The sequence below is a fragment of the Pyxicephalus adspersus genome, chromosome 6, assembly GCF_032062135.1.
Source record: "Pyxicephalus adspersus chromosome 6, UCB_Pads_2.0, whole genome shotgun sequence".
In the NCBI taxonomy this organism is placed as follows: domain Eukaryota; kingdom Metazoa; phylum Chordata; class Amphibia; order Anura; family Pyxicephalidae; genus Pyxicephalus; species Pyxicephalus adspersus.
Window position 1 is genome coordinate 98,088,829 of NC_092863.1, and position 15,349 is coordinate 98,104,177.

The following is a 15,349-nucleotide window of genomic DNA, read 5'->3' on the forward strand; positions in this document are numbered from 1 at the left end:
TTTTGGCATTTAAGACAAAGCCTAAAATACAGCTCAGATAAAGCTGAAAGTGTAACTAAGACCCATTTCACAAGTAATCAATAGAATCTGCTATTTATAGTTCTCATTCCTCATTACCTTGCAAACCTGCACGGTCGATGCCCTTAGAGGATACAGGCAGAACAAGGCAGTGGTAAAAGTATCCGGTGTGCGAGTATTCTGTGACGTCAGCTTGGTATTGACATGGCTGGCCAGCCAATGCTGATATCAGTATACCTATAAATAGAGCCAGGTCTGGGAATGGAGCTGTGAAGTGTCAGGCTAAATACAAGGTTAGGTATTTCCCTGGAGATCAATTCTCTATCAGCATGAACTTGAATAAGATAAACGCTTCTTGGCTTCTGTTTAAGGGGCTGAGCATGGCATCTTTTCAAATCGATGGTAACACTCAAATTTTAGACATTGTTAATATTTTAAAGAAATAATTTTACAATGAACACCAGTTGTAACAGATATATTCATAAATACATTATTGTTTCATTTAAGTATTTTTCTTTACCTGATTCAGCACCATTTTTTAGGGTCGAGGTAACAGCCACTTGCATTATGTCCATTGTGACATTCCATTGAATGGGGCAACACACAACAGAGAACATCAAACACTAACTCTGATTTATTAAAGCTCTCCAAGGCTGGAGATTATACACTTTTATCAGTGGAGCTGGGTGATCCAGCAAACCTGGAATGGTTTACCTCAAAGTCATTTGCTATTTGCTTAAAAATGTATTGAATCCTGGACCAGATCCATTCCAGGTTTGCTGGATCACCCAGCTTCACTGATGAAAGTGTATCGTCTCCAGCCTTGCTTTAATATATCAGGGCCATTGTTTTTATGCATATTGTAAAGCACAGTGTGTGAAGAAGACGTTAGTACTTTTGCTGGACAAAAATTTTAAAGCTGTAGTTAATTCTGCTTATATTTTGCCCACCCCCTGGCTCCTCCTTTACCACTAATCAACATAATAATGATAATATTAAATTAAACTATTCTGTTTTAATTACATACTATATTACATATTCTTATAGTGAAGGGAGCTCACCTCTGGTGGAAGGAGATGGCAGGGTGGTTAAAATATAAATTTTAAAAAATAAAATGTTTTCCCCTTTTTTGGCACATAGTGTTAATAATTTATAGGCCCAACAACAGGCCTCTGGGAACCCTTGATAGGACCATTTTATTGGGAGTCAATACGAAAAAAAGCATCTTAAACTAATGGTCAGTGGAAAAAACGTCCCCCTAATGTGGTGGCTAGAATAACACCTTTATAGATCCCTAAAAACATTATAGTCAAGCATCTGACTCTACCAAGTGTTGTTGACCCCAGAACTATGCAGATGTCCTCAATTGGGTGGGGGGGGGTCAATGGACCACAGTTCATGGAATCCCAAGCAAACTCTGAAAGAACCCTGGTTGAGAATGGTTTGTCTACAATATCATACAAATAATATCATACAGGGAATGTAGTGATAATATATACTACATCAGCCACCAAGAAAGAGATCCCTACTTGGAACAACTCAGTACTCAATCTGTAATATTATATTTGCTAGATAATAATTATTAATTATTTTATAATAATTATTTAGGATTTTAAAGTTCTGGAATAGAACTGTTGTTTAACAACTTTTCAGGTTATGATAGCTCAAAGACAGTTTGAGACAAGAAATTTGTGTAGGTTGGATAGGGGGAAAGGGAGATTGTCACTATCCCTAATAACAAGTTCCAACTCCTTAATATTGATGATACAAGAAAGAGTTCTCTAACTCAGTCCAGGTATTGCTGGGTGAGTATACAAGGAAAGGAGGGGTTGTATGGCAAAACAACATACATGTATACATACAAAGGAACACAAAAATACATTTATCTTGCAAAAGATTCCAGATTTATTAAAACTGAATCTTGTAAGTCCATACATTACACTATTGACGCAAAAGGGGAAATACCAAAGGGGAGGGTTAGTTTTAACGACTAGGTGCCAAGCCTAATAATTAATCCACATTGCAAAAGGATAGAAAGAAAAGAAAAATGAAAGCTTTTTCAAGGCATTTGGCTAAAGCAGGTAAAATAACAATATTTTATTAACTGTTAACTTCTTACATTATTAAACATAAACAATACATAATATACAACACATAAAATAATTAAACTTGTGATACAGGAATCTTTAGTCTAGTAAGTCTTTGTCAGTCATAAAGTGAGACCAAAAATGATGAGTCACAGCTAATGATTTTACAAAATCAACGTAATACCTCTCTTTCCTGATGCGTTTCGCCAATTTGTGGCTTCCTCAGGAGATATAGAGACTTGAACAATTGTACTAGAAGAGGGGGATACAGTTTGTGAGTATTGGAATATGGTTTCATGAAAAAAATATAATATATGTTTATGTCATAATATATGATGTATAAGGGGATATCCTGGAAGGAGTATATGTGTAAATGATATCAACTAAAATGGAAATAATAAAATGGAAATGGAAGGTAAGAAGTTATTTTTACTGCTTTAGCCAAATGCCTTGACAAAGCCTTTCTTTTTCTTTTCTTTGTATGTTTTTGTAATTTGCAAAAATTGCACCAAATTCATTTAAAATGAGAGGTTTCTGCACCCAACACATTTCACCTATGTAGAGCATCCTCAGGGGAGATTATATATGGAGGCACATTATACAGGTTTTCGAGGGTGTTCAGCCTTACAGGGTTCTTTTGAAAATCAGAAACAGGATCTATCTGTTGGTGGGATATGGTGTCCAGTATATTACTTGTTTCGAGGTCCTTGGTTGGGTAAAGAATAGGGCTGAAAAATATATAGCTGGTAAGCTTTAAAACCTCTTGTTGCTGAGTGTTGTGGCTAGAACCTGTAATGATGAAGCTTCAGCATTAGATTTACTTCACATGACCAGGGTACAGCATAAGACCCTTGCTGCAGCCACCAATACAAAACCTCCCCCCAAAACCCCTTCACTTAAAACCTTATAAATAAAGAAAAACATACACAATATTTTGGAATAACTTGGCCACAGCAGCCCCTTTTATTAATTACAAAATAACAGCATCATTATGATGGTATTAACTTAACAATCTCTATAGGTCCATGAAAGTTACCACCCCCCTTTTTTCACTGTACCCGATCTACCACCAGGCCCCCAGGCGCCCTACCCCGCCTCGGGGACAGTTAGCAGATCTTTTTACACTCCAACTCCGCCTCCACAACAACCGAGTGTCATGCAAGGCCCACCTTACTAAACAAAAGAGAACCAACATTTTGTGTCCCCCATTTTACTTAAATTTACAATTAAGTTTACAATTACCCCCCTTTAACTTTCATGAACCCAAACAACCACCAAAAACCGCTCAGCTGCGACAATATACCTCACCACAAGGGAGGGTGGGTGGTAACGCAGTCCAGGAAAATTTTTAAACAGTGCTGCCCCCCATCCCCAAAAGCCATCTTATTAACCCCCCATCTTCACCTCCCCTTTTCTCACCCCACCAATACAATCATCCAACCTTCCCGCATTTTCATTTCTCCACACACCTCTTTTTTTTTTTTTTTAAACTTCTGACCCCTTACCAACCTTCCTCCACGTGCCCCCCTGCCATGAGGCGCCTTCCAGCCGTATCCTCTCCTTCACCTCCTTACTTAAACTTTTAACCCCCAACCATGCTTTGTTTGTCTATGCCCCCCCTGTCATGAGGCCTTTCGCCCATTTTTTTTTTTTTTTTTTTTTGCTTCAGGCCTGCTCAACACAAAGCATGCAAAGAATATGCTGGACAAATGCAGACTTGGGTAAAAAGTTACTGCACTGTACAGGCTGGATTCTTTCATTTAGTCTGGAGTATCCTGTTAATGTCATGGTCATGGGGAAACATGACATGCACATACTCTATGTCCTAAAGCTAGCGGACAAATATAAATAAATAATGTCATATGTTGCAGACAGTATTAGTTTCTCTTGGAAAATGAGTGGCTGCTGAATATAGGTGACTTAGTGAACTGTCAGTCATAATAATATATATAGTCAAGCGTAATGATGGCTAATAATAGTGAAGGCTACATTGCCATTTCAGTCTTTAAAGGTAAATGCTGGATCTCTGCTATGCATAGAAATCTTGGTACTGGTTTTGTCCTGCAGAAACATGATTGTATGGTAATTTAAACATAATGCCTAGATTTTACAAATGCCGGAAACCTCTCATATGAAGCTGTGCAGACACAAAAATGAATTGCCACCAGGGAGTTTCTAGATCTACAGTCCAGAGCTATTGCTAGGATCCTCTTGGTCATCCCAACCAGTCACAAATTAAGTAGTGTCACAGGACTAAAGTCTTTTTTTCTGATTTACCCCATTATTTTATTTTTGCCGCTATTTGTTATTTTTACTTCTAAATTTCTACCAATCTACCTTTTCTTCCATTGATAACTTTACATGACTTATGTATAGTAGCTTCACTTCTACACACCTTGTGCACTAGGCTTCCCACTTAATTCATTCTTATTGTTACCAGAATCCTGATTTTTTAAAGAGGCCTTATAAGCCAGTAAAATCCAAGTCAAATATTACTAGGTTCCAAGCATTGCCTGTTTTACTGCTTTCACATGGCTTAAGGGTATTTATTATAGCTCTCGAAGATTGGAAAAATTGGAGTATTATGGGAGAACCTGGGTGATCAAGCAAATCTGGATGGATGGATTTCTTTAAAAGAAATCCTATTATTGGCACATGATTTCAGTTTTAAACCAGGTTAAATCCATTCTAGGTGTGCTGGATCACCTAGATTCTCCCATTATCTTGTTCAATCTTGGAGAGCTTTAAATATTCCCATACAGTGAGTTTTTTTGGATTTGTTTGCCAGCATTTGCAGGTCACAGTAAATTATACTTGCTCTCATATACATACATACAAACAATGCTTATATTCTTGTTCATCTTTTGTTAATATTAGCCAGTTAGCCAGTATTTACATAGTGCCAACCTATTATACAGCGCTTTACAAAGTCTATTATCATGTCACTAACTGTCCCTCAAAGGAGCTCACAATCTAATGTCCCTACCATAGTCATGTCTTTAATGTAGTCTAAGGATAATTTTTGAGAGAAAGCTGATTCACTATACTGCATGTTTTTTGTTAGTTATAAACCCACTCGTAGTAACAAATATTTAAAAATTACTATAAATGCTGTAGCACAGTGAGAAATATAAAGTCAGGTTTGAAGGTTATCGCAATGTTTTTTTCTCAATTACACCTAGGAAAATAAAGGGTCTGGATAAGGTTGTGAATATTAGTGTCTTTATTTGGGATCCAGGCCCGGAGTGTCTTGGAAGCAATGGGTGAGAGTCTGGATTACCTCTCAAGGAATGCATTTAGAGCTAATCCATCACAGCACTGAACCACAGTTTAGCCAGGGGGCTATGCCAGCCAATAGCATAGGGTCTATAAAAAAACCTTTCCATGTATTGTTTAAAAATAATCAACATTAATCTTGGTGATCATAAAACAAGTCTAGGATAGATACTAAAATCATGTTACTATTAATATATCAGCTCAAACAAGAGATATTGTAAGCAGTGGGCTCATTTCAGCAGTCAGACTATTGTACTTGCTGAGCTGTACATCATGGAAGGAATCACTATTAGACATTGGATAGAAACCCCAGTCAGGTACCAGGAGATATTTATTGGACAGAATCTTGAAGATTCTACACTAGAACATTCACTTTATGCTCTGCCAGGACCGCAGCTCCCTGAATATCCAGATAAAGAAAGAAAAATGGATAGTAACTCAGGAGCTAAGGATACTGAACCCTTGGAGATAATGCTGGATGTGGTCCAGTTTCGTCCAGAAGACATCATCATTCAGATATTTGAAGGATGGCTCATTGTCAAGGCTGAACATGGAAGAAGAATGGATGAACATGGATTTATTTCAAGGAGTTTTATGAGAACATATAAAATACCAAGCAACATTGAACTGAAGGACTTGTCTGCCATCTTCTGCCATGATGGAGTTTTGGTTATTTGGATTAACCAGTGATTGAGGTGTGTTCCACCAACTGAATGTTTATTCAATCTCATTCTATCAATATTAATATTGTGTTAAATTGAGTTTTATTTTTGATTTTTGCATTAACCATAATCAAACTGTACTAAGTCCAGGTAACACACAGATTAATTAGTAATGAAGGATTGTGTGCTCATTGGAAGCAGAACTGTTTAGGGCCCAGGTTGGTGTGTCACAAACTGCAAGACTCAAGCTGCCAAAAGCTCGAAAAAGAACTGTCCACAGATATTTAAGTTAAAGGATAAATTTGCTGGGTTCAGTCAACTGTACTTTTTGGATTTACTAAACTCTCCTAGGAAAAGCCGTCTTCTCTTTATCGGTCTATTACTCCTTACCAATCTAACTCTTGGTCTCCAGTCTAACTCTTTTTAGGGCCATGTCTCATTAGAGATCCTTTAACTGATGACAATTTGCCGGTGACCATAAAACATTTAGCTGTTCCACACATTTCTACCATCCTCTCCTTGCTCTATCACTGACAAAAAAAATGCAGAATATCACCCATCAGAAATGCTGAACTCATTTTCCTAGCAGGAGAACAATCGATGTATAGGGAGTACCTAGTCAATACTTCAAATGCAGAAAACTCACCAAAAATGTTGTTCAGGTGAAAATTGTAGCAACCTGTAATAATCATTAATTGAATTTTTAGATATCGAAGTCAGATAACTGAAAAACTTCACCTTGATTGCTGTTGGTTACTCTGCTTTGCTCTTAGTCTTTCCTATTAAGAATATACCATTTTACAATGATGATCTCTCTATAGCCAATCTGACAAAGTTTTATGTTTTTTTTGTACTGGAGCACAATTTGTGCCATTTTTGAGCTACCAGAATCTGATTTGTGAAGATGTGCTTTTTATTGATGACTGTGTTTAAGGTTAAGGCAAAAACAGAGAACCTATATGTCTGCTGCAAAAGAAGATCTAATGGGTTAAACCCACAGGAAATTATTACCATAAGAAAAAATCTTTTGTGGAATATCAGAAAGCAATATATAAGAAGACGTGGACTCCTGCTTGGATTACTGGAAAACAAAAGAAAGAGATGATGTTAGTACACTGTTAGTCCTTGGAAACCTTCTCTCCACTTTTCACATGTATGAAAATTCATTATCTGGGTAAAAGTCCCCTGGTTTTCCTAAACCACATTAGTTCCAGCTTTTCATGTGAACAAAGTTGGCAACCCATAGCAGCCAATGATAATTTCTTTTGTTTTACTAACCTCATTACAGTAAACTGTAATCCAACTAAATACAGTACATGTACCTAACTAGAAATTAGTGGGCCCTACAGCAAACGATTGGGTATTTCTGTCTTTCTGAATAAATCTGAATAAGTTTATTCCAGTGCTGTTTTGTTGTTGACATGTAAAAATAAATTTTTGAAAAATTAAAGTTAGTTAGAAAAATTAGTGCAATGTAAATATATAAATTCCCTGAAACAAAAAACATGCAGTACCTTTATTAGTACTTCGGTTTTACAAGTAAAAATCGATTGTTTAATTCACTATAGACAATACCACCAGAACTCACTGTAGGCATTTTATATTTAGCTCATGTTTAGCTCGTTATTTTTTAGATGTTTATAGTAGAATAATGATGATGAGTTTAACAGAAATTTGCTCATGAGACAAAACAAGGAATGCTGCCCATCTATTGGCCTAAAAATAATGAGAGTAGTTTATAAATCTGTCTCAAATAAAACTGTCTGCATTGTCACTGATCAGATTCACCTTCATTCTTTAGTTGACAAGTATGTTTTTATATATCATGTATTGCTAATTATGGTCCTTTTTGTGATTCTACAATAGAAAGTACAGAGGAAAAAAATACTATAAACACCCCAAAAATGTATACAAGGTATATATTGGATGCCCCATCTGTCTCCTCCGGCTCTGTTCCCAAAAGGACAAAATGACAGCCAGGGCTTGCTAAAATTCTATGTATAATTTAGCTGGTACTGTAATAAATGTATGAACAGACTTTTTCTGCTGAAAGGTTTTGCTACATACTTACATATATGCCTATTTACAAAGATTGCATAAAACCAAAAATATTTGCAGGACGGTATCAATAAAACAAAGCCTTGTTTGTTGTAAAACAATGCACAGATGCACAGTTGTACTAGCTTCTATCCTGCACTGAAGTTGCTACTATGATTTTACTGTACATTGTGAACTTCTTACAACTTGCATTAGAAGCTGATGCAAGTCAGATACTCTGCCTTTATCTTTCTATCCTGGCTATCCTTGGCCTGCCCATTCATTCATTGGATTTCAGTTCTTTCCAGATATGTGGAAGCTCAGCATCACATGTGGACATTACCCAGGGCAGTATTCATGCCAATGCCCCATGCCTGGGAACTCTCACTTCTCCAAACTGATATCCACCCATTAAAGCATTTGATATTTGCATAACTCATCAAAAAAGCCAACCTTCTGTTTGTATCAGGAGTGAGGTTGTAATGCAGAGGTAGGCAAACCCCGGCCTTTAGGCCGCATATGGCCTAGCCAGTATTCGAGTCCGACCTAACGCCCCCCTAGTTATTTATTGTTGGATCCGGCCTAATTGAATTGTCGCAAGTACCCCCGCAGTAACCCTAATTACTATGCCGAAAGAGCAGAAGCAAAGCGCAGCTCCGGAACGCAGTCTCCGGAAAGCTGACCTTGAACGTCACGTCTTCAACCCCGAATGGACTGACGAATTATTCTTGTACATCGCGGCAGCAAAGCCCTGTGTTTAGTGTGCAATGACCCCAACAGCACTTTCAAGCAGTCGAATCTCAAGGGGCATTTCGATGCCAAGAACACATATAGAGACTACACCACAGATGAGCAGAAAACTGAGGGTGCTCGCTTGCAGTCACGGTTGTAAAAAACCTTTCCTTGGACACCTTCTTTCTTCTGACCTAATGTGCCTTCCTGACCTCCTGAAATGGCCTAATAGTCCAAAAAGTTTGCCGACCCCTGTTGTAATGTCTTCAGGAAGCTACTAGCTCCTTGTTGTCCTCCTACCCCATAATCAGGCTACATGGAATAAAGAAACATAACGATTTTAAATAAGGTATGTAAATAAATAAAATAAGTTGTATTCAAATTGTTGGATGGAAAAAGGAGGGACTAGGTCAAGATCAAGATATAAGATTAAACTTCTTATAAGAAAGTTTGCCAAACCAAAAAGGACTTATAGCAAAAATTACTGTGGTCCATAGGTAATATACAGATACAAAAGAAGGAGGAATACAGGCAATATTATATGAAAAGTTTAAATGCAATAGTACAGTGATCATGTGTGGACCAAACTGATCATTTTCCTAACACTCACAACTCTATTTTTCATAAAAATGCACTAGGTGTCAGTATATATTTACTGTATTTTATGCATATCCTAGTTTCTATATTTGCAGAATCTCTTTATATCAAACTGTCAGGATTTCACGGACTATTTATAGTTTATACTGTAATATAAAGTGCTGTAAAAAAACACAAAAAAACTACACATACATTTTTTTAGTAATGAGATTCTCAAAAATATTTAAGGATAGAGAATTGATTGGTTTCTCCCTAAACAGAAAACACAAGACAAACAAAGGATGAACTAATCTTACCATCTTCCTCGGTGTAATAAAAAGTAAGTATCATCACCTGAATCTGCAAAGGGAAAGCAAACAAAATCTCCCAGAAATCAGGGCAAAGATGGATGGAGTAGCGATGGCATAACTAGAAATAAGTGGGCCACCTGCAAAACTTTGGATGGGCTTCCTTCTCAGGGGTGTTAGGACACCCTGAACAGATTTAATGATGGTGTTGTTAAGGGTGCTCAAAGTTAGGAAGTCATGTATGTAATAACAAGGCACAAGTCAGGGGTATTTATTGTACATAATGAAGTCCATGTAACTTACATGGTGTGGTGGTCGGGTGTATGTAATGTACAGGCTTCAAGGGTCAGATGAATGTAATATACTGAATGCAGGGGTCAGGAGTGTGTAACTTTGGGTGTATGTATGTATGTACAATAAAAATAAACTTTACATATGGTTGATTTGGATTTTTACACTTAAACGTGCAAAAATGGAGATGCTGTGTGCATTTTATTTTATGTTTAAATATTTGAACCAATTAAATAGTATGTTTATAGTGGATTTATTATTTAAGTGCTGGTATGTGTTGTTGTTTTTATGTCGTTCTTTTAATACCAGCAGCTGAGTTATAAGAGCCTATCCACTGGGCCCCCTGTGACTGCAGGGTTTGACAAGTAACCATGATATCTACAGAAAAAGTCATTTAAAAAATTATACTAATTTCATAAAAACTTGAATACCGTGACTTGGCTCCTTCCTCATGTTCCTTAGTGCCAGTTCCATGAAAGTTTAAAGACGTAGATTAATGGATGGCAGCATTTCTTGTGCACAAATGCCCAGCATATCTCCATTCTTCTAGGAATTACACAGCAGAAATTGTTTCTGCACCTAAATACCATCAGACCATAGGAACGCTCCCCATTGTGTTCATTAACAACAGGCTAAAGAGTTGTTAATGAACACAGAAGGGAACATTTCCATTTGCTGATGATTAGTAATAGAAATGGTCCCTGCTGTGTGACTCCTTATAACTTGTTGTGTTCACTATGGTTGCAAGAGCCAAGGATGTCAGGACTTGAGATGGCAACATAGGAGTGAGGAAGAGGTAAGAAGACTTTAGCAAAATATAACATATCGCTGCATTACATGGACTGGTAAATGTGTATTTTTTATTTATTTATTTTGTCGGTTTTATGTTTTTGGGGGATCACGACTAAGCCCTACTACCCTGACATAGTCCCCTATGCTTTGGGATTGAGGTAACCTAGACTAGACCTCAAAAAAACAGTAAAGTGTAATATTCACAACATGTGCATGCTAAAGCAGCATCTATAGTAGTATCCCTCACAACACACAAAAATACCTTTAAAATAAAAGCATATCAATTCAAGAATTAGCCCAGGATATAGCCTACCTGTGTAGAGTCTGAAGGGCTCCATACAACATTTTGCTGGGGGGACATAAACAAAGTAAATAGGCATGCATGGGCACTACAAGTTTTGTATATTAAAGCAATAGTAGGCTAAAATATAAACAAAGATGTAGCTAGCTGAACATGGCAAGGCCAACTTTACAAGATTCTATGAACATTTGACAACTTAATAAATATTCTTTATGGATAATATTTGCATAAACTAAACCCACTCGGTTCACAATTGATTTACACAGTTGGTTTTAGGGTAAAGTGGACCTTTCATAGAAATACCAAACCTGCTTTGTTAACAGCCCTTCACCACCCAACCCAAATAAAAATACTGGTGACATCACGGAGCCGCCATTGTGTCACCATGCAGGAATGTACGAGTATTCTCACGGGATTTCAAGCACAGGCAATGTGATGTCACCAATACCTCCAGAAAGTGGTCGGATGTCAGCAATAATTCTTTCTTTACAGGTTCCTTTAAATGGTCCAAAGTACATCATAGCATGCAGAATCCCCATTAGTAACAAAAACTCAGATTTACCAAGAAGAGCCGAAAATGAAGAAACTTATGAGGAAATCATGATGTTATAAAAGGTTGATAACAAGTAACATTATTGGGAAAGTGCAGAAAATATCTAAAAAATATTGAAATATTTACGATTACATATTGGGCTCTATTTACATAGCAGGGAATCGGATATTTCCTCAAACATTTTCGGGTGTCTTCCAGGTCCATGGGTTTCAAAGGTAGTAACTGATTCTCCACCAAATGTCAGATTCCCGGCTTTATAAATAGAGCCCTATGTATATTTACATATGTTTATAATGTATATATTTATATATATATATATATATATATATATATATATATATATAAATAGCATGCTGCAGATAAAAGCCAGTCCAGCATGCTGCAGATATGGAAACAGTGGTCTCTCTGTAGAGTTATTCCATGCCCCCTGCTCATTTGGAACTAGTGCTCTTCAATCAGCAGGAAGCATAAACTTTACTGGTTTAGGAATGACTCAGCAGTGGGTGTGACAGTTACAAAGCAATGCTGCAATGACAAACTGCACACCTTTAGTTTTGATGCACCTAGAAGGTATTAGGCTGAAGTTCAGATTTTAGTGAGGAAGCGGAAGTAAAGAAGACCAAAAGTCAATAACAGGTCCCTAGGACCTCTGCCATATTGTGCAAGCTGAAACTGCATATTTACATGTCATGGAATATTTGCCCCCTTCCAGAGATTCTTCTTCATCTGCAATTAAAGTCTACCCGATAACAGTTTTACCTTTTGGAATCAGAGGACATGAAAATGTACAGGATTCCTTTAAATTCTAATCCCCTATAAAGAGGAAGATTGCTTCATTTGGCTGTTACTGTCACTAAACTATTACAGATATTGCAGTGATCTCTACACACATGGCATAGCAGAAATGGGGGCAGGAATCAGTTCCCGGAGAGTATATAATATAGAGAAAAGATGATTAAAGCAGAAATGGGTTCCCATACAACATACAACAAAAGGAAAAAGGATGGGAGGCAGGAATGGGTTCCCAGATGGTGTACAGTCAAGAAAAGAGGGATGGAAGGCAGAAATGACTTACTAAGCAGTATACAGTACAGGGAAGGAATAGGAGCCAGGAATTGGTTCCAGGGCACAGGAATGTTCAGTGAAGAGAGATGGAGCAGGAATGGTTTCCTAGTCAGTGTACAGTACAGGTAAAAAACTGGGAGGCATTAAAGGATCCTTTAAAGTGTACATTATATTGAAGAGAGATGGGATCTAGAATAGGTCCCTGGTCACTGTATAATATATGGAAAAGAGATGGGGCAGGAAAAGGTATAGAAAAAAAGAGCTGGTAGCAGTAATGGATTCCTGGCCAGTGTATATTACAGCAAAGTGGGATGGGAGCAGAAATGAATTTCTAGGCAGTGTGTACAGTACAGGCAGACACAGGAAAGGGAGAAAGGGTTCCCATACAGTGTACAGAACATGGAAGAGGGATGGAAGCAGGACCAGGTTCCTGGAGAGATGGGAGCAGGAATGGATTTCTAGGCTGTGTACAGTACAGGAAAAATAGCTGACTGAAAGAATGGATTTCCAGAAAGAGCCCGGTACAGGGAAGAGAGATAGGAGCAGAAATGGGCTCCAGTGCAGTGTACAGCATAAGGAAAAAAGATGGCAGTAGAAATTGATTCTTGGATAGTGGATTGGTGGAGGAAAGACAGTTGGGATTGAGCATACAGATATTATACAATACTGGAGTTCCCAAACAGCATATAGTGCAGACAGGAAGCAGCTCTCTACAGACAATGTAAGACAATTATAACGTTCCAATGCTATGCTATAGCAGATTGATGAACGTTGTCAGGGGAACGTTGTTTCCCATCCCTTAATCTTACATTGGAAAGAATTGCAAGAAAACAGAGAATCCTCCCCATTTGCATTGTCTATAGCGCTATGGCTGTAAACAGACCCAGACGCCAGGGACAATGTAACTTCTTTGCAAACAAAGGTGTTAAATTGTCATGACCAATCCAGTGGTGGATCACTGACCATTTCAATAGTGGAAGTGGATCACTGTGGACCCAGAAGGGCACTGTGGAGTCAATGGCAAAGATGGTGGCTTTGGGAGATGAAGCACTTCTTGGACCTGTCATTGCTACAAGGCACCTTCCAAAGGGCTTGTGCTTGCTAACTATGGCCATAGCTCACTCACACCAAACAGCAATTAGCTCCACTTTAATCAGAAGCTAACCTACCCATAACCGAATACTGTATACTAACCCTCCAAGTATCTGCCTAACTTCCTAACAGTAACCCTCAAGGCAGAACAATATTACGGATAAGCTGTTCCAATAGAACATGGCGTCATCCACATGGCAACCGTGGGTCAGAGCCTAGAGTGTGTCTAGAGGGATAAGCAAAGACTACATTTGGGCTAAATTTACACAGATTATTTCCCCAGCATTTTAACGCCCATGTTTGAAATTCCCATCCATTCCAATGGACCAGCTCACATCATAGCGATTTTGGGTGAACACAGCCTGCAGCTTTTGGATCAGTGTTTCCCAACCAGGGTTCCTCCAGACATTCCTAAGGGTTCTTTGAGCAAACCTGGACTTTTCAGTTCAGTTACGACTGACAGCAATGATCTTTTTGACTATTTGTGAGAGTGACATTTCTCCCAATGGCCAACAATGTAAGAGGCATTCTTCCTATTGACACTAATATACTGTGAGCTGTGGATATAGTAATGATAGAAGGGGTTCTCTGATGATCTGAAAATTATTTCAAGGGTTCTCCATTTTAAAAAAGTGGACAAACACTGAGCTGACCCCTAACACTGACCCTTTGAGTAACTTCCTAACCATCAATGTTGGACATTTCCATGGGTAGGCCATTTCTAAGGAACATAGGATCATCCCCAAGGCAAACAATGGCAGGAGCCTGGAGGCTAATGCTAACACACATTATTTCCCCATCATTTTAACACCCATGTTTGAAATTCCCATCCATTCCAATGGGCGGAACAGTCTACACCACGTGTTTGGCTGCAAAGAAAATACAATCTGCAATGTTTGCTCACTGTGGAACTCAACCCTGCAGCACTTATCTATCCGCACTCCTTCTCTTGGCGCCCCCATCTTTCTTCTTCCGCTCAGCAATGATGTTTGACCATTATTATTATTAATAATAATAATAAACAGGCTTTTTTATAGCACCAACATATTATGCAGCACTGTACATTAAATAGGGGTTGAAAATGACAGACAGATACAGACAGTGACACAGGAGGAGGAAAAGACCCTGCCCCGAAGAGCTTACAATCTAGGAGGTGGGGGGGGGAGTATCACACAATAAAAGAGGAGATATGGAACAGCGGGAAGTAGTGACGGTTTCAGAAGAAAAAAGAAGACGGGTAGGCGAGTTTGAAAAAATGGGTTTTGAGTGATCTTTTAAATGAGCAGAAAGTAGGAGCAAGCCGAATAGGATTGGCGGAATGATGTAACTCTCACTCAGGTGCATGGGAGTTCATCCATCCGCAGGCTGAGTTCCTTGGCAACTAAAGCTGACGCTGCGCATGGGCATCTCTGCTTTTTCACATATTCCAGGTGTGATCAGGCACACTTAGAGCTCAAATAAAGCTTCGGATGATCTCCTAGGGACAGTTTTAAGATGATATTGTTTAAAAAATGGATTGACAATCCGTTGGGGTTGTTTTGCGGTACAATGCCGCAGTG

The 15,349-nt window shown here is 38.3% G+C and overlaps 1 protein-coding gene across 1 annotated transcript; it reads left to right on the forward strand.

Moving 5' to 3' along the window:
- Positions 1–5,546: 5,546 nt before the first annotated feature.
- HSPB3 (heat shock protein family B (small) member 3) lies at positions 5,547–6,095 on the forward strand. The gene has a single exon (XM_072413822.1). The coding sequence runs from the start codon at positions 5,655–5,657 to the stop codon at positions 6,069–6,071; it is 417 nt and encodes a 138-aa protein (XP_072269923.1). The 5' UTR covers positions 5,547–5,654; the 3' UTR covers positions 6,072–6,095.
- Positions 6,096–15,349: the final 9,254 nt, after the last annotated feature.